We start from the raw sequence: 20,396 nt of genomic DNA on the forward strand, positions 1-20,396 counted from the left end.
ATTTTTAAGAAGAAATATTATATGAAATCTATTGAACTTGCTTCTAATCACCCTTTACGAAAATGGTCTTATTAATGAAATGTTTAAACTCATTTTAACAAATAAGAAAGTCTAGTTTCTTCCTTCGTTCTAATCTGTCCCGCAGGAAATTGAATCAAGATTGAATTAAAACAGGCTGATTCAAGATCCAAACATTTTTGACATTTGTTATATAATCTCACTTTTTGTATTAATCGATATGAAAAATAGAAACAAAGATAGATGAAATTAGTACGTATCTTTAAGTAGGAACATTAAATGAATTCTATGCAGCTTGCTTCCAATTAACCTTTTAAACCCTATTCTAACAATTTTGAAAGTTTAATTTCTTTCTGCGTTCTAATATTTCCCGCCGGAAGTAGAAACAAGATTGAAATAAAAAAAAGTATGATTCAAGATATGAACATTTTGACAATTGTTATATAATCTAAACATTTGTTTCATTCTATTTAAAATAGATTTAAAAAAACCATTACATTATTGAAGAATTTAAAAACAAACATTTTACAAAGACTTAGCGTTACATCAAAAGAAAATATATGAATTTAATGTCATATTGGTATCGATTCCAGCAGCTTATATGTGGGAGTTTTCTACCGCAAATACCGATCTGTTTAATACAAAAGAATATATATACTTAAAGACCTTTCAATGAAACTAAATTTACTCAAGTGATCTTTTGAAGATGAGTCTGAATCATTCACTGATGAGGTCGAGTCTCCGTGGAATGAGAAGGCTTACACGCAATGAAATATGACAATTAAATTCCATATAGTACTCATCGTCAATAATTAAATTAATAATAATATAATAACATAAACCATATTAGGATGTATTGTCACGAAGACTGCTATCGCATTTAAGAATTTACCACAAACCGTTAAATATAATAAATATATTAAATACAATTGTGGTAGAGTTTGAAGATGTGGTTTACAAGACAGGCATGTGCATAATATACGAGCGATATTATTTACCGTTACAAAGAACCATATAATTATGGATTCTGTTGATGGAATTGATTGGGTTATATTTTATTTTTTTTAAAATTTTGTATGCATTTGAACAAGTTCCAACCAGTTTGATAAAGGAGAAGGTATGAAAAGGCAATTGCTCTGGCCCCTTAAATTTGAAAATAAAAAGACATCAATATTCCTATAAGTCAAATTTCGAATTCCATATTAGCATTTTGGTTTCAAGTGCTTCTAACATTGAGTGCAAAACAGCAAAAAAACAAATATGCCAAAATAGCTTAATATTAAGTTATTTACAGTTTAGCCGAATAGACAACTTTCGAGTTCGGTGCATTTCCGTCAAAAACTCTGGTTTTAGTGAACGTCATTTGTGCGTTTAGGGGCGTCGTCACTTCCATTCCAATGTTGAGCGAGCGGTTGGAAAACTATAATTCTATATTGTACGAATTATACGACAAATTGAATTCTCAAAATTGACAATCAGCATTGATGTCATTAGGGAATTGTCATAAAGTACCTACAGAACAACCATTATTTCTAGTTTATCCTGCACAATGACGATCACCAAGCCGCTTGATGAAGGTAAATAGTGCAGGGATACAGGCGACCCCCTCTATCTGGTAAATGACGTCATAAAGGCGCGTATAATTGACGAGTTTTTTCCGGTGACGGATGAACTCGAAAGTGGTCTATTATATTTGGTTACAAGGTATATTAGTTGGGTGTTATAAAATGTGTTTGGAATATCTTTTGATTAAGCTGTTGATCATATATATATTGACCCAAAACTGTGCGAAATGACCATTTAATGGCAAATACGTAATTTTCGTAAGGGTTATGATGTAAAAGTGACATCACATGTAGACTTTATAACACGCAAGTGCCTACATGCTATCAATTTGTCAATTTATCAAAAACATTTGTCATCTTTTTTTGAAAGCATGCTCGTCGTTTCTTTATTATCGCTCCTTATTGAGATACGAGCAGGCATTACAATGTCTGACGAGATGTTATCAGTGACGTCACAATGTCTGATGAAATGTTATCAGCGACGTCACAATGTCTGATGAGATGTTATCAGCGACGTCACAATGTCTGATGAGATGTTATCAGCGACGTCACAATGTCTGATGAGATGTTATCAGCGACGTCACAATGTCTGATGAGATGTTATCAGCGACGTCACAATGTCTGATGAGATGTTATCAGCGACGTCACAATGTCTGATGAGATAAAATCAGCGTCGCCATAGGGTGTGAGGAAATGTTATCAAACTTCTCTTTTCCAGCGTAATACTTTTTAATGGAAAGGGGAAAGACTAGCAATATAATAATAAACACATTATTGGGTCTTCTACGTTAATCAGTCGCTCAAGTTTCCGTCTCAAAAAAATTTGGCTCATAATTTACGATTTCTATGTGTAGAAAACCTGATATTTGTTTTCCATACAAAATGTAACCAATTTTTGATTCTACGAATAGGCAAACATTATAGTTTAAACATTTTTTTCTAAAATCATAGTTTAACCTGCTGATAGGGTAATCTATTAATGTTTCAAAAAATTGTTCAACTGGGCTTGGTCACTGCACTATAAGAGAATATCAACTAAGAGTAAGAACAAACATAATATTTTGCTTAGATTAAGCAAGTTCTTACAATTTTACCTTAATTTTTATTTCAAAATGTATCTCGATATAATTTTAAGTCTCAGAATATTATCATATTAAATTTGTTTAAAATTGACAGTATAATTATTGATGCACTGTGAAAATGCATAACACTGTATAACGGTCTATTAAATGTAATTTCAAAGGAAGTTTGTAATTACGTTATCTATTATTGTTTTAATGCAGTATTGATGCTGACTCATTTGGATTGAAAACAAATCTCTTTATTTTAATGTATTGTCACTTGCTATTTATTTTAAATTTATGATAAGCATTCGACACTATTTAATGCAACTTCAGCTGAACAAATCTAATCTTCATGTTTTGGATACATATTTCAAAGATTCATATTTCAGAAACATGATTATAGATTTAATTTATTGAAAAACGATATACATTTTGATACAGGCATATATATCATGCACTAGTTATATACACTTTAAAAAACAAATTGTGTATGGTGTTCGTAATTTTTAAATACAGCATATCAAATATTATTTTCTTAAAAAAAATAACGTTAAAAAATTACCAATCATCAAACAATATTATGAAGAAACAATATGATTTATAAGCAAAAGGAATAAGTCCAGTAAGGCCCTTTTTTATACTCAAAATATAGCAGTTTATCAAAATTGTTAAAATTTTATTTAAAAGTAGAATACTTTTGTTACATAAATATGGGCTATTTTCGACAAAACAATGCACATGTATCGGGTACTCCCATCATTAAGTCATGCTTAATTACTGAAATCTTGACAATTTTATCATTTGAGTAAATTTTTAAACTGTTTCCGTCTTAAATGGAAGTCATCACATTTGTGTTCATTCTTAATATTTAAATGTAAATTGTATTTGCTGATAATACATTACATAATATATAAAAGGTGAGGATGAACACGGATGCGGTATTTTTTTTTAAACATATGAAAAGTGGCAATTAATGGCATATTTGAAAGCATTTATATATTTAAGCTTGAATTTGAGCATCTTTAATGACTGAATCATTTCAAATCTTTCACATAAACTTATTGAATCTATTTTAGTAGACAATTCAGAGTTTAAAAAGTGTTCAAAATCTTACATCAGATTAACCTGAAATTTTAGATACTTTAAAATATGTTCATTTTCAAAGGATTTATTTAACTTTATCTTGATTTCATTTTAAAGTAACATATCATCGTCATAACTCTAATATATAGTGGCAGTTTGTAATGACGTTCTTATGTTGAATATATTTGATACTACATTTTCAAAGAATTTACCCAACTGTGTCTCGATTTTAAAATTTTGAAGTAACATATTATTGTCATAATTCTGATTGTTTGTAATGATGTAACATACTATTTTATTAATGCTGTCCTGATGTCTCATTATGATAAACGTTACAATATATCTTTGTTTTAATATGCTGACGTGTACTGTTAATGTACGAAAAACAACAGACACTATTGAATGTATCGATAAAACAATCTCAATTGTTCGCTAACATATTGTAAAGCTTTGAATAATATAATTGAAATGATTGAAAAAACAATCTAATCTGCAAATAGGCGCATACATATATTTTTTAATTTGAAACTGTTTTATATACAGTTGTATCAAATATTCTATTCCTTCAAATACAACTTTTTATTCTAAATATTACCTTTGGTATCATTAATCAAACAATACGTATGCATGATCAATTGGTTTTAGCTGAAGTCCGCCTCCATGTGTGGGATCTTCTCCCTTTGTTGAAGACCCATTGGTGGCCTTCTGTTGTTCTTTACTCTTTGAGTGGTGGTTGTCTTTTTGATACATTCCCATTTTCCATTCTCCATTTTATTAATCTGCATTTAACGGACCGGCATTACTACAGTCTAAAATGATTATTTTTCTCAGCCAATAACTTAATCTTACTTTTGAAATCGGTTGCATTCGTTTTCTTCGGTGCAGTTTTCCATAAAATGGAGAGAAAAAGACATGCTGATATTTTATTCAAAATGTTGCTAGTTTTCAATTTTATTCCATACAAAAATACTTACTATTAATTTCAAATTTATGGTAAGAAATCAACGCTATTGAATGTATTGCTTAAACAAATGTTGTGTTCATGGTGCGGTTACATATTTCTGGTCTCAATTTTAGAAACCACATTATAGTTTTAAATAATTGAAAAGCGTACACTTTTTAAAATTTGTTTATGATGTTCGTATCTTTTAAATACAGATGTATCAAATATTTTTCTTACAAAAAAAAAACACGGTTGCCTTGAAAATTTCAAACATTGCCAAGAGTACCATTTATCAAACATTATCGTGCAGAATAAATGTGACGGACAAAATTAAACTTTAAAATCTGTTCATTTGGGACAGTATTTTCATAGAATTTATCCAACTGTATCTCGATTTAATTTTGAAGTGACATATTATTGTCATAACTCTGATACATGTATATATCAATTACAATGTACAGTGTATGTAAAGTGCGGATCCTAAAATATCATTTTTACTGTATATGCCATAAATGTCTAATATAGAATGATAAATAAACAGACGAACTTTTTTTAATTTTTGAAGAAAATGAAGAAAAATAGTTAAAATGTATATGTTCAGAAATACATAATACTAATAAAACAAAGTAAGAGATGCGAGCGGGATTTATCGCGCCTAAAGCCATCCAACTGTGAAATATATACCAAAATAGGTGAATTTTTAGGACATTTCACGAACAGATCGTGCAGGTGCTTTATAACTAACAGGTGAGATGTTGTTGCAGTAAAAAATATTCATTTTAATACAATTATTAAAGTTGTATAACGTAGAATATGTTTTGTCATTCAGTTTCTTCATATTTAACTAAATTCCACTATGATGATTTCGTAATGCTAGTCATGTTTACTGTCGAATAATGATACTATTCTTTCATTTTAACTGTGGAGCGAATCATTAGTATTGTATATGCGGTGCATTTTCACGGTATAATTATTATTTTTTTCTTGTAGAGCAAGACTTTAGTTGATTTGCTTGCTTTTTTTTATTGGATAATCATTATGATAACACCCAATTTAATTAAAATATTAAAAATACAGGTTAAACTATGCCTATTCATATTGTTTAAAAATGTCAATCTTATTTACACAGTTTGTATAAACAATTATACAAACAAAGCAAGCAAGCCAACCAAAGTTTTGCTTTACATACATTAGGAAATTAGCTGTAAAGCCTTAATTTAGCCGACTTGCTCAAATAATAGATAAAGTAAGAGAAAGATTTGATAAAATTTAACTTACGGATAAAAGTTTGGTTTTAAAACACTCTACTAAATTCAATAGAAATAACATTTATTTCAAATGTATTCCATTTAGTTTCTTATAAAGCGTATAGAGATCTTTATCCTTATTTTTTTTATCCATTTCCATGACACTTCACCACTAATTACGTACATCTTGATATAGATTGCACCTTTGTTTTCCCGTTTAAAAGGTTTTACACTGGAGCCCTTTATAACTTCCTGTTCGGTGTGAGCCAAGACTCCATGTTGAAGACCGTATTTTGACGTATAATGGTCTACTTTTATAAATTGTGACTCGGATGGAGAGTTGTCACATTGTCACATACGACATCTATATGGCTCAAAAACGAAACGAGACGGGATAAAAAGGGATGAAAAAATCTACGCTACTTTAATATATTTATAATGGCTTTATATGAGTCAAAATAGAGTAAAATTGTGGGTCGCATTTGGGTATAAGCGTCACGCCGGATTGCCGTTTTTTTGCAAGCGTGACAGGTGAAAGTCAAATGATTGTGTAGAGAAGAACGGGAAATGAAGTCTAGCGGGACACGGATAATTACAACAAATTAGAACTGCATAGTATAAGCGGGATACGGGAATCTGACAAAACAATAAGCGGAATACGGGAATCTGCCAAACCAGTAAGCGGGATCCGGGATCAGAACCCCCCAATGAGACCCCAGAAAAAGATATTTTTGTATATTCATCCTATTGTTACAGTCATGCCTTCAATAACAAAAGTATCCGATGCATGCATTTTTTCATATTTTTGGTCCCTTTTTCAATTTTGTGGGGTCCAAATTTATAGACAAAAGTCCTTTAATATAGATATTTGGAATTCGTTGACATGCTGAATCTGACCATGTATCAAGTTTGGGGATTTTTTGCCTAGTTGCTGAAATAGCCCACATAGAGTTCCAAAGGGTCTAAAATCAACAAAAATGAATTGTAGCATGCATTTCGTGTACAATAACCCAAATGTGCATGGTTTTACCTCTGTGGTAGTATCCATTCGCGGATCTAGAATTTTTCATAAGTAGGGGCCCACTGACTGCTTAAGAGGGCCTGCTGCTGTCACGCTCCAGTGATTCACTATATAAGTTAAAATCAAGGAGAAACGTAATCTGAAGAATACAATATGACATTTTGAGAATCGCTTTTGTTACAAGTTTGAAAAGCTATATATTTGATGAAGACTGAATGAGAGTTTGTATTTCAATTGGAAAATAAATGTATCATAAATCCTAAAGTCATCAACTAAGTTTTTTTTCATTTGTTGCAAGTGCATTTATCACATAATTCTACAATAAAAATTCCTCGCATCTTTGAAAATTCTACATTAATCATGACTGCACTAACAGTGATAATTCATCGCATCTATAGTTAAAATGGATCGCTTTCAATAATCGATATGCTATATTATGATGCTTTTATAACACTTATTTGAAGTTTAATGCTATGTTTGTATATTATAAAGACATATCACAATGAAAATATGTTAAAACTTAACTTAAAATCCTTTAACTTGATATTTTCAAAACGTAAACAAATACAGTTTTACCATGATCCTTTATTCTACAATAGACATACCCGCATATAACAGTAAAAATGAACTAGCTGGATTCGCACTTTATATACACTGATGTATATGGTAATTTTTGATATAAATTTCCTGTTTACAAAAATATGAATTTTTCGAAATACTAAAGATTTTTTTTTATCCCGTGCATTGATTACTTTAGCCGTATTTGACACAACTGTTTGGAATTTTGGGTCTTAAAGGCTCTTCAACTTTGTACTTGCTTGGCTTTAAAACTATTAAGATCTGAGCGTCACCGATGAGTCTTTTGTAGACGAAACACATGTCTGGCGCTGTGAATTATAAGCATGGTACCTTTGATAATTATATAGTGACAGTTTGAGAATGTCATTTCAAACCTACTATTTTATTAATGCTGTCTTGATGTCTCAATATGATAATTGTTACAATATTTCTTTGTTTTAATATGTTGACGTGTACTGTATGAAAAACAACAGACACTAATGAATGTATCGATAAAACAATCTCAATTGTTCGATAACATATTGTAAAGCTCTGAATAATATAATTGAAATAATTGAAAAAAAAACAATCTAATCTGCAAGTCTGACTAACAGATATATTTTCAAATTTGTAAAGTATATACGTATTGTTTGAAATAGAGTTATATCAAATATTCTATTCATTCAAATTAAACTTTTTATTTTCTTATTTTAAAAATGTTCATTAGTACATGTTATCAAACAGTAGATCAATGCGATAACACATAACACTTTCAAAACTTTAAATATGGCTATTAACCGTAATAATTACAAAGAATTGTAGAAAATTAAGAGTGTAATTTACCGAAGCAATCATTTCATCTCTAAAATCTCACTAACTTTCTGCAATGTCTATAAAACGGTTTCACATTATGATAAATATTTCAAAACCTTAAGGAGTTCACTTTCTCAAATACATGAAATATAAACACAAATTGCACTTTCATTATTTAATTATTCATTTGAGAATGCTACATGATGTTAATGTTACAAATTCAACAATGCACACTATAATTAGTTTTTGTTTACATATTTGTCACTTGTCAATCGATATAGATGTAATTGTATCTAGTGCACTTTGATCAAATGAAGCGTGTTTAATTACCAGCAAACTACGTTGGTCTTTGATAATGAGTGTAGCTTTTATACTATTTTATATATATAATTATTCTCGTAAACCAAAGAACAGACAATCATGGAAAAGAGACATATATGATAAATGCAACAATGTTGTGTCAAACTTTAATTGATCCTGAACAAACATTACTAAATTACAGTATTTATTCAAATTAATTTAGGTTTCACTCATAAAGAAATTGTGTTATTATATAATATCTGCATGGAACTTTTACAAAGAGTTGCTTGTTTTCTTATGATGCAATTTATAAATTAATGTTTATGGTTTTCTCAATCTTATAGACTGAGAATACGCTACATATAAGCAACCAACGTCATCAACGTCGCATAACAGAATTGAGATGAAAGAATATCAACAGTTTTCAAACACGAAGTTTATGGGGTGTCCTGACCCCATCCACCACCCAAGAAAAAAAAAGAAGTTTGTTTTCCTTGTATTAATTGTAGATATTTAATTAACAGGTTGGTGACAACAGCCCCGTACCGTGCGAAAAAGTCCGAACATCGCGATTATTTCAGATTAAACTCGTTTTCGTGAATTGAGAAAAAAAATCGTATTTTCGTAGATATTTGATTCCGTAGTTTAGACAAAGTTTCTTAATTGAGAATTTGACCGGCGATAGCGTGTGTAGGGTTACAAAATATGACAAAGTTAATATTTCGCGTTTTTTGTTGTATAGAAAAAACCCTGAGGTATGGTGACAAATTTGTGCTGAAAATAAAAAGAGAGATCACTTACAAAACAAATAGTGATGTAAAAGAAACCTTATTAGAATTCAGTGTGTGGAATAAACTTAACTTTTCAAAAATAACAGGACGTGTGCAACTATTGTAGCAGGAACTGATTAACATTCTGAGCCTTCGGTATTTTGTTTGGATTGAATTGCTGAATACTAATTACTTTGTACAGTATTTGTTGTACTGTTTGTCTCTTAGTCTTTTTCCTGTCTGTCTGTCTGTCTGTCGTTTTTGTGATGTGTTTTTGTTGTTATCCCTTTGTAATTTGTTTGACATTTTTAGAGATTGAGTGTTTCCAACTAAACGCCTAATGGCAATTACTTCATCCATATCCAAATAACGACATACTTTTAAAGCGATTTGCTTCGTTTGAAAGTTTTTTTTAATAAAATTCTTTCGCTTTCTTTCATATCATTTTTGGGTTTAAGTTGGGTCTATATTAGATACAAGGCATATATACAATTATAGCCCTCTATGGAGGATTCTTTTCAAAATTGCCAACACTGCTAAGGATTATTTCTCGAACCCGAATCATGCAAGGTTGACAATTTCGCATATCTCCCTACGAATAGGGCCGTACCTGTTTTATTATATCATTTGTGTGGCATTCAATTCGGATTTACCGGCCTCATCAACGGTGATATAATGAGGTTAATATTAACCGGACGATACAATGTATCGAAGTTCTTACCAAACCTGCCGATTTAGACAAATTAAATGAACACCATGTGATCTTTTATTAGCCAATATATTTATTCAATTATACTGTGATGATTGGTATTTAGGATGACACTCTCCTTACAGGGCCGTATTTGTATATGATAGATTGTAGAATAATTATAATAAAGATCAATGCAAAATTTGGAGTAAATCTTTCACCTAAAAGGTGTTCACACATGAACTGTTATTTCCGTATCTAGTCAAACAAAATTTAGAATGATATAATGAAAATGTAGTGCTTTTAAGCCTTACAGGACTGACTGAAACTTTCAAGAAGTAACCCCAAGCACTGTTTTTTTTCAGGAAGCGATCTGGTTCTTATTGATTTTTGTGTGGTTTATAAAGAGAACAGAAGGTGCAACTACAGGTTAGTACGAAATATTACACATTATGCATTTCCCCTCCTATAAATCACGACATCTATTATGTTATGGTCCATTAACACAAACATTTCATCTAGTCGATAATAGAAAGAATATGTATATTAACTCCTAAGACCGAAAGATGCTCCACAATATAAGAGTAACTTTTACTTATGGTATCCTTCATTAATGTTTTTTTCGAAAATGTCAAGTTCTAATTGAGAATCTTCAAAATTCCACCTCTTTTTTACTTTTTGACATTGTCTACATTTACAAGTTACATGTATAGTCGACAGATGTCGGATACAAATCAATGCGACGCCAAAGAAACAACACGAACAACTATCGCGACCTTGTGATTTAAAAAGACACCCAAGCAACAACACCAAATATTGCGACCTTGTGATTTAAAAAAACGGAAAAGGAACAATACAAACTATCGCAACATTGTGATTTATTAAGACGAAAAAGCAACAATACGAACTTTCGCGACCTTGTGGTCTAAAAAGACGGAAAAGCAATAATACGAACTATCGGGACCTTGCTATTAAACAAAGACGGAAAAGCATCAACACGTACTATCGAGACCTTGTGATTTGAAAAGACACCAAAGCAACAACACGAACTATCGCGACATTGTGTTTAAAAAAAAAGACAGAAAATCAACAATACGAATTATCGCGACGTTGTGATTAAAAAAAGACGGAAAATCAACAATACGAATTATCGCGACCTTGTGATTTAAAAAAAAGACGGAAAAGAAAAAACACGAACTATTGCGACATTGTGTTTAAAAAAAAGACAGAAAATCAACAATAAGAACTATCGCGACATTGTGATTAAAAAAAGACGGAAAAGCAACAATACGAGCTATCGCAACGTTGTGATTTGAAAAGACGGAAAAGCAAAAACACGAACTATCGCGACATTGTGTTTAAAAAAAGACAGAAAAGCAACAACACGAACGATTGCGACATTGTGTTTTGAAAGTGTGGTAGCACACATTTAAGTTTTTTGAAATAACAAAAAGTTAACTTTTATCGATATATTGACATTATATTGTTATATCATTAACATGAAAGCAATCATAAATAATTATGTACGATTATGTCGGTCACTACTTCTGATTATGATGTAAAACATTTGTGTATTTCAGAATCAACAGTTGAGGCAACAACAGGTAAGACATGTGTGATTCTCCCGCTTAAAAGTCACGTGCTATTTTTAGTAGCCTATTTTTTTTCTGTCTTTTCTTTTGTCTATAGTTTGATCCCAATAACGATCTTTTGTTTAGTGTTGTGGGCTATATAAAGCAATCAATGGAGTCAAGATAAAGTCCACATTGAATAATCATCTTTCATGTAGTGTATGTTTCTTGTGTACATGTCTATATAATATGTTTGCAAATTAACCCGTCAGGGTTTTACCTTTTGCAATGAAGATAACAACTTCTTAAAAGAATAGAATAAAAAATATGTCACTCGAATGAATATAGTACTAAAAGAGAGGCGAAAGATAATTATGAGACATTAAAGGGGCACTAGCTTCGAGATGTATAAAAAATCTAATATCTTAAATTTTTTGCGCAATCAATAATGAAATGCAAATAGTGAAATAATAATCAGCTTTTAACAGCCAGTATGGTTCAATTTTGTCAAAATAAGCCAAAAAACATTGATAATGAATTATTTACTTGCAAGTTATAATTCGACCTCATTGAATCCGTATTCATGTGAACTTCAATTTAATCTCTTAGCTTGAGATGAATAACAAGTGAATTGTATGTGTACAGTTATTTAAAGCTAAAGAATGTCAACATTGAAAGTGTAAAAAAGATAAATTATTTGATTGGCCGATTCGATCCACAAAAAATCATTGTTATACAGGTAAATCATGATAAACATTTATTTTTCATCTATAATATGAAATTAAAGAGACGTAGAATAATCTAACAGCACGAGTTTGCTTAATCTATTTTCATCTGTATTTAGGTCTTTCCACTTTTCCGTGGAAAGACCTATTGGATTTCTTCTGATTATTATTTTTATTTCTTCCGCCTAATTTTTTTCCTTCGCTGTTTCTTTGTTTCGCAAGATGTCGCTTTGATATTTGGAATATGATATCGAACAGGTAATACGCTTTTGAAACCAACTCTGCTTAACTAAATACTTTCCCATATAAGAGATATCTCCCCGAACACTGTTTTTCTTGTGGCCACTTCTCCTTCGCAACCGTAAAAGATTACGACAAATTTATTTTACCAAATTGCTCGTTATATCCTCAGGATGTTCTGTTTCATTTTGACTGAAGCCGTATAGAGATTCCATATGAGAGTTAGTTCCCCTTTTGTATTTGAAATTTTGAATTGTATTTTAAACTGGAAAACCATAAGTGATAGAGACCTAGGATCTTTTATTTGAGATCCTTGGTCCAAAAAAATGAAAATTAGGTCAAGGTCAAAGGTCAAGGTCATATTCTAAATTTTGATTTTGGCTTATTTTCACTCATTTTCATTAACCTTATAAGATATCTACAAATTATTTTTACTAAATTGTTAGTTGCGACATGTCATAACATAATAATTTTGGTTGAAAGGGTGCGTAGACAATAAATGGGAGTTTTAGCCCGTATCACATCTAAAATTATGCGTAAAGTGATATAACTTATTAACCATACATATTAGAGACCTAGGGTCTTTTGATTTGAGATCCTTGGTCCAAAAAAAAAATGAAAATTAGGTCAAGGTCAAAGGTCAAGGTCATATTCTAAATTTTTGATTTTGGCTTATTTTCACTAATTTTCATTAACCTTATAAGATATCAACAAATTATTTTTACTAAATTGTTAGTTGCGACATGTCGTTACTTGATAATTTTGGTTGAAAGGGTGCGTAGTCAATAAACAGGAGTTTTAGCCCCTATCATATTTAAAATTATGTGTAAAGTAATATAACTTATTTACCATACATATTAGAGACCTATGGTCTTTTGATTTGAGATCCTCAGCTTGTGACCTTGAAATTGAGGTCAAGGTCAGAGGTAAATTTGACGTTCTAGATTATGACCTTTGCTTAAAATTCATATCTATACATCATAAAGCCATAGGAACTGACACTTTAGACAGATTTTTAATATTTTAATATCAAAATAGATATTAACTGGTGGAAAGACCTTCAATTGTTCTCTGAACAATTGGTTTTTAATTATGTTTACATTGCTTATATGGTCATCGTATGACTTTAGAGGTCATCTCGATAGTTAATTAGATGGCATCTGGGCTAAAATACACATGAAACGAAGCTACGTATTTTCATGCTCGTGCCCTGTATATTATTTATGTTAGACTTTTAATAGTTTGGATAAATGTTTTACATTGTTATAAATGAAATATGATAATTTGATGAAAATGAACATGAATTTGACAGCTAGTGCCCCTTTAAACGTCGATAACAAACTCACTTGGCAAAGAACGAAAAATGACAAAAAGTAGACAGTATACAAAATACAACATAGATGTAAAAGTAAAAATCCTGAAGAGTAAGCATATCCTGCAACACATTTTTTTCTCCATCTACACGAACTGCTATGCAACGTATGAGCAATGGAATTCTTCAGAGGTCATCGTCTTTACTGTTTTACTTGATTTACTGTTGACAAAAACATACCTAAAAGATAAATATGTTTTCGAAGTTTTTCAATGACTAACTTCAACTTCATCACAATGTACTAAACGTGCAGATACATATGCATGTAGCTTAATTATGATTCTTATGATAATTGAAATAAGTTCATTATTATCATGAGCACAAAGGTGTCGAGGTTGTGTTTTCAATAGAACCAATAACATGTTATACGTATCATAAAATAAAGTACAACCGTCAAACATCTTGGTCAGTAATTAAATTTAATAATTTGTGTATGCAAACAACCAAAATAATCACATCATACACATGCTTCGTATTTTCAGTTTTATGATACTTCAATGCATTCGGCTAAGTCACAATCAATGTGTTTGGTTCGGTGAAGTTTTATTTGTTTGGTTCGTTGAAGTTTCATTTGTTTGGTTCGGTGAATTTTCATTAACTTAATTGGAAATCTAAACTAGAACCATCGTCGAAAAGGATGTCGGTCAAGTTAAGAATATCGAATGCTCCGGCTTACTGATCCAAATCTAATTTAAAATTCATTCTTCATTGAACAACCTTGAACCAAATTAGAAATACGCATTTGACCTTGAAAGCTGGAAACATATTTTGCTCAGTATAAATGAAAAATAAATTGAAAAAATATGATAGAAAATATTTATCTTGGGTAATTGTTTTGAAACTTTTAAGGGCATACGATACAGTTTTGATCCCATATTGACAGTTTGCTGACAATTTGCATATAGACTATTTTTTGCCTGATCAAATCAAATATGTAATAAAAAAATATATCTTCATGTGCTACTTTTTGAGTAAAATGAGGTCGAAATTTTAGATATTTGCTCAAAACTCGGATTAGCGGACGTAATTTTCATGTCGACAGAAATACATAACTTTTTTTGTTTTAAATGATAAACACAAGCTGTTTTTTGTTAAATTATTTGTAAATTCTGTTTTATATAAATGTAGTTTAAATTTGTGCAATTTGTTTTTTTCAAATATCTCATATTTTTCAAATGTTCACGAATGTTGAAAAAATATCATTTTTTGCTGTATATTTATCGAATTTAAAAAAGATTGCACTATTTACGTTTTCATGAAAATTTGAACACCTTATCGTCTTACGTAATCAAACCAAATGGCATTTTAAAAAGAGTTGTCCATGAACTCGTTTTCAAGTTAAATAAGTTTGAATGATAAAAATCAGTCTAAAACTGAATCTTTTACCGATTAGTCTGACGTCTCGAAAAAAAAACGTCATAACCTCCCCTGTAACTGTATCGTATGCCCTTGACAGTAAGAATTTCTGCGAATGATTATGGAATATAATAACATAAATATGATATAATATCTTTAATGCAAGTGTGCCAAATATTGGTTTTGTTTTTTTGATGTACATAATTTATTATGTTATTAAAATTAGTTCAAGGTTGTTCATTGGAGAATGAATTCTGATGTGGGGTAGATGACAACACAATTATTTCAATCCTACTGCGCTATGCTCTGGATAATGCAAAACTCACGTGAAAATAGACTACCCAAGTTCATAAATGTCATCTGATTTTGGTCGGTTTTATTTGACAGAGAAAAAACATATAACATTTTCGTAAATTAACAAAATATGCTTCGGCGGAATAAACTAAATGACGGTTTTTCCCCAAAGGATACTTTGAAGTTAAACATTGCATTACCCTGTACTCAGTTTATCACATGTGTCTTAAAAATCTATTTCTTTTATAGGTTTTAAATACACAAAATGAAATTAATTATGACATCTTGCATTTCAGCCACACAAACACATTTCAAACAGATAATTTTATGCTTAGTTGTGAGAAGTAAAGCTGTTCAAATCCTCAAGCGTGTCCTATATTATTTTTTTTTCTAAAAAGATATTATTGCCACTAACAATACACTTAAAAATCAGCTCTAATGCTTCTCACGATTTATATGTTTTCTTAAGCATAAAATGGTTCAAAATGTTTTATCGCATCACTTCGCTCGGCGGAATATAAATCAGTTTTCTGGAATAACGCCTCTTTTTAAACGTCCTTGACCTGGCAACATCTATGTAAATACATAGTCTCTATTTATGGTATGAACTATCAACGGTTTTTATCAAGCGTTTAAATCATGACTGGTATTTTTTTTTTCAAACTGAAAAAAAAAATGAAAACAATCAATCTCAGTAGGATTGATTTCGTCAAATAAGCTGTGTTGATCCCCCCCCCCTTATTTTCTCTGTCCGTCATTCAGCAAATGTATAAGTTACTTTCTAATAATGAACTAAGTTGATGGACGAACTAATTATCGGAAGAAAAGAGTGTGTTCTTTTTTGTAGAGAATCCATGTTTTGTTAATCATGGTTGTCTAAATGGAGCAGATTGTGATAATGCTGGTACATGCATATGTAAAGAAGGTTTCTCAGGAACAATGTGTGCTACAAGTAAGTTCAATATTATTGAATATTTATTTGATGTTATGTCATCCGATGATTTTGTGAACTACTTGAATAAAGGAATACACTGCATGATGATTTTTAAGCATTTTCATTTTAGTTTATAAAAGTACAATTGGTCGACTTTATGAATTACAACGCGATTTTCTTTTTTAGCTCACCAGGGCTGAAGGAGCTTTCACATCACTTTGGGTCCGTCATCTGTCTTCCGTCGTCGGACGTTAACTTATACGAAAAACTTCACTTAAACAACCCGGCCAATTTTAACCTAACTCGGTCAAAACCATCATCGGGGTATCTAGTTTAAAAATATGTCCGATTTAAGAAAAGATTGGCGCGTTTGTCTTATATCTGAAAAATTATAATAGTATAGTTAGTATTCTGTTACTCTGCATAAGAGTGAATGCCCTTAAATGCGGATTTTTTTCACCCTCTTTTGTGTTTCTACTCTCGTTTAAAGAGTTGGTCCTTTTTTAATATGCAAATTCGCGATCTTTAATTATGTTCACACTGCGCATGCACAAAGAAGAAAATGTAACATATTCAGCCTAGCGTTTGTTCATGCTTCTAACGCTTCCATACCGCTGGATTGCTTTCTCATTTGATTCATTTAAAAATAGATAACAATGAAAATCTCAGTAAAACGATACCATTACCAATAAAACACACTTACTTATTTACTCTTATTTAAAGGTGCACTTATCGCTCTTGCGATAACTGTACAAGACCAGGTGGCTACATCGGATCTTTCTAAAGCTGCTGAGTTTGCACAAGAAGCACAGAACATGATGGATAACCAGATTAGTGCTACATATACTGGAATGGCAACTTCAGTAGTAAGATTATTTAATTGTTTTGTTTTTATATACAGTGAAACCTTTTTAAACCGAATCTCAGATTGTGTATGGTTTTGGCCGATGTTTGGATTTATTATCTTCACACCGCATACAATTTGAAATGACGTTGCTATAGAACATGTTTGGTTTATACAGGTTTTCGGTTGAATCAGGGTTCTGTTTTGTCAGGTTTCACTGTATTAGTAAACAAAGTGTGTAACTCAAACGTATTCGACATAAGAATAGAAAGTTTAATATGATAGAGAACAAGGCACTAATCATTTATCTTGTGTCCGTTCCTTAACTCCCGAGTTTATACAGCATACATGTATTCCACGTGCAATTTTATGGAAATCTCATGTAAAAAGTTTTGAAAAGCATGAGAGACTTGTTACCCAAGAATGATTCATTTTCGACAATTCTATTTTTCTTTTCATTTTAGAAGGACACAATGATAAATATTTCACTTGACACAAAACATCCCAAAAATAATAAAAAAAAAATTCTTTACAAATTGCGTGCGTCCGAAACGCTTTTCTGGATGTACCTTAATCAGGAACGACCAGTGCTGAATATTTGAAAGCCAAGGTGGTATAAATTTAAGTTTCTTGAAAGCAAACAGGTAATTGGTTTATCTTTTTGTTGTTACAGTCGATTTCAATGAGTATGTAGCTTAAGGTAATATCTTTGGGTAGCTTGCTTGCTAACTGAACCGTGAAGTCATTGTTAGGTTAGGTAAACTACCCTCCTTTAAGAGTAGACTAGTCCGACATATAACCAATCTATCTGTCTGTAGGACTAGGCTACTCCGAAAGGAGGGTAGTTTACCTAACCTAACAATGACTTCAAGGTTCAGTTAGCAAGCAAGCTACCCAAAGATATTACCTTTCGCTACATACTCAATGGAATCGGCTGTAAAACATATAGTCAAAGTTTATACATTTTTGTTAATAAAAAATAATCTTATATATTTAGTTGAACACAAATACTATAGCAACATCAATCTTGACTATTATCGAGAATGACCAGGATTTAGCTGACAATGCAGTGGTAGATTTATCTGGGCTTACTGAAGGTAGGGTTTTAAATCTTATTTTTTCTAAGTGAACATATTGATTGTAATTCATCATTTCTTTGAAACTAATAGTTTGTGAATTTTACAGCTAATTTCGTAATGCATGTAGAGCAAAACTTTGATTAGCTTGCTTGTTTTGTTTTTATATTGTACAATACATAGTAATTTGAATAACTAACAGTCAAATTTAAATATAATATATAGGTTTAACTATACCTATATTTGTTGTTTTCAATCTTAATAACAAAGCTTGGGTAAACGTTTATACAAACAAAGCAAGCAAGCCAACTTAAGTTTTACTCTTCACGCAGTAGGAAATACGCTCTAAAAAGATTTCAAGTTGATTTAATGTATGTATTTCGTTTTACTAGTATGCGAAGCAATGAGAACCGTATTTGGCTTAAACACGATCTTTTATCTTTCAAATTGATTTATATCAACACATATATAATTAAGTTGAATTTCCAGATAGTTATAATTCAGAAAATTATCGCAATGAAAACCCATTTTCACATAGTTGAAATTTATGAGAATATTTGAAATGAACAGATAAAGGGTTACACATTTCTTCAGTGTGTATAAAAACCACAAAAAAGTTGATGGTCGCAATAAATTATTCGATTTCAGATATAACTGAGATGACAACAGATATACTCAAGGGAACCAGACAAGCCCAAAGTGCCATGACAACCGATGAGGTAAAAACATGAAGGTCGAACAGGAAACTGCGAATGTTATTAAAAGAGAAAACGAAACCTACTGTCATAAAAATTTTCCAGGGCTGACAACGGGATTATGTGCTCTCAAAGGCACGCCTGTTATAACAATTAACTTTAATAGATTGTAGATTAAGTAATTGAAATTCGTATCCATTATGGCGTTTAACGACACTTTGGAGAACGCCTGCTAAATAGTAAAGAACAAATGTTTTTGGAGAGTCCATGTATAATCACCTATTATCTGTCCAAAATATAACCTCACGGACTAAACATTTTCTGCTTTGTTTATTTCAACTTTTTGAATTGTTATAAAACTCACGAGATGTGGCATAATTGCATGCCAATGAGACATCTATCAACCAGAAATCAAGAAGATGTGCAATGAGACTTTATGCTCATATAAAACCAGACACGGAAGATTCAAACTTGATATGTGTTTGTTTGATGTTGATTTATTTTGTTTGTGAATCAATCATTGCCTCAAGTTTTTAATAGATGAATTGCAAACCCTTCCGGAGCTCCTGAGTTCACACGCAGGTTTTCGTTAGGTTTGCGTTTAGTGCACTTTGTGACTTGGAGAGTTGTCTTGATGGCACTCATACCACATCTTCTTATATCTATTTAGTGTTTTCTGGAATTTGGCGCTGTCAGTTTTTCTTTAATTTTTGTTTTCTGAACGTCCTCTTTCAATTGTATCTTCTGCTGCTATTGTGTTTCCAATTATATCTTTTTAACTAATATTTACAAAATCAATATTTTATCAAAGCTTGAAACAGCAGTGACTTCTGCTGAAACAAACCTCATCAATATGGTAAACTTGATGTTAGACAAGCGAGACACTGGAAATACGTCGTCTACAAGCATTGAGACGGGTGATGTGTCTGTCAGAGTAGTCAAAGCAAAAGGTCGTGATGTACCACTCGAGTACGCTGCCAGAGATGCCGGATTTGCTCTTCCATTCTTTGAAACATTCCAAGATAAAAAAAGAAAGAAAAATGTATCTATAAGTGTAAGTTCTACTTATCAGATTGTAGTAATGGGGGTACCTCCATGACGAAAAACGATAAAGATTCTTCCGAGTGTGGTTAAGGATGTTTGCTCCCCCATTTTTTGACTTTTTTCCAGATTTTCGGATTCCTCTGGTTTTATCCATGTATTGTCATTAAAAAAATTT

General features: G+C 31.2%; 1 protein-coding gene across 1 annotated transcript in view; it reads left to right on the forward strand.

The window, feature by feature from the left end:
* The window catches only part of LOC139528074 (uncharacterized), a 62,638-nt gene that overhangs the window by 12,480 nt on the left and 29,762 nt on the right, over positions 1 to 20,396 (forward strand). The window contains exons 2-8 of the mRNA XM_071323883.1: positions 10,436 to 10,499; positions 11,651 to 11,674; positions 16,476 to 16,580; positions 17,286 to 17,428; positions 18,404 to 18,503; positions 19,131 to 19,201; positions 19,989 to 20,231. Of these exons, the coding sequence (XP_071179984.1) occupies positions 10,436 to 10,499; positions 11,651 to 11,674; positions 16,476 to 16,580; positions 17,286 to 17,428; positions 18,404 to 18,503; positions 19,131 to 19,201; positions 19,989 to 20,231 (750 nt within the window). The remainder of the gene's footprint in view (positions 1 to 10,435; positions 10,500 to 11,650; positions 11,675 to 16,475; positions 16,581 to 17,285; positions 17,429 to 18,403; positions 18,504 to 19,130; positions 19,202 to 19,988; positions 20,232 to 20,396) is intronic.

The sequence above is a fragment of the Mytilus edulis genome, chromosome 6, assembly GCF_963676685.1.
Source record: "Mytilus edulis chromosome 6, xbMytEdul2.2, whole genome shotgun sequence".
Taxonomy (NCBI): Eukaryota; Metazoa; Mollusca; class Bivalvia; order Mytilida; family Mytilidae; genus Mytilus; species Mytilus edulis.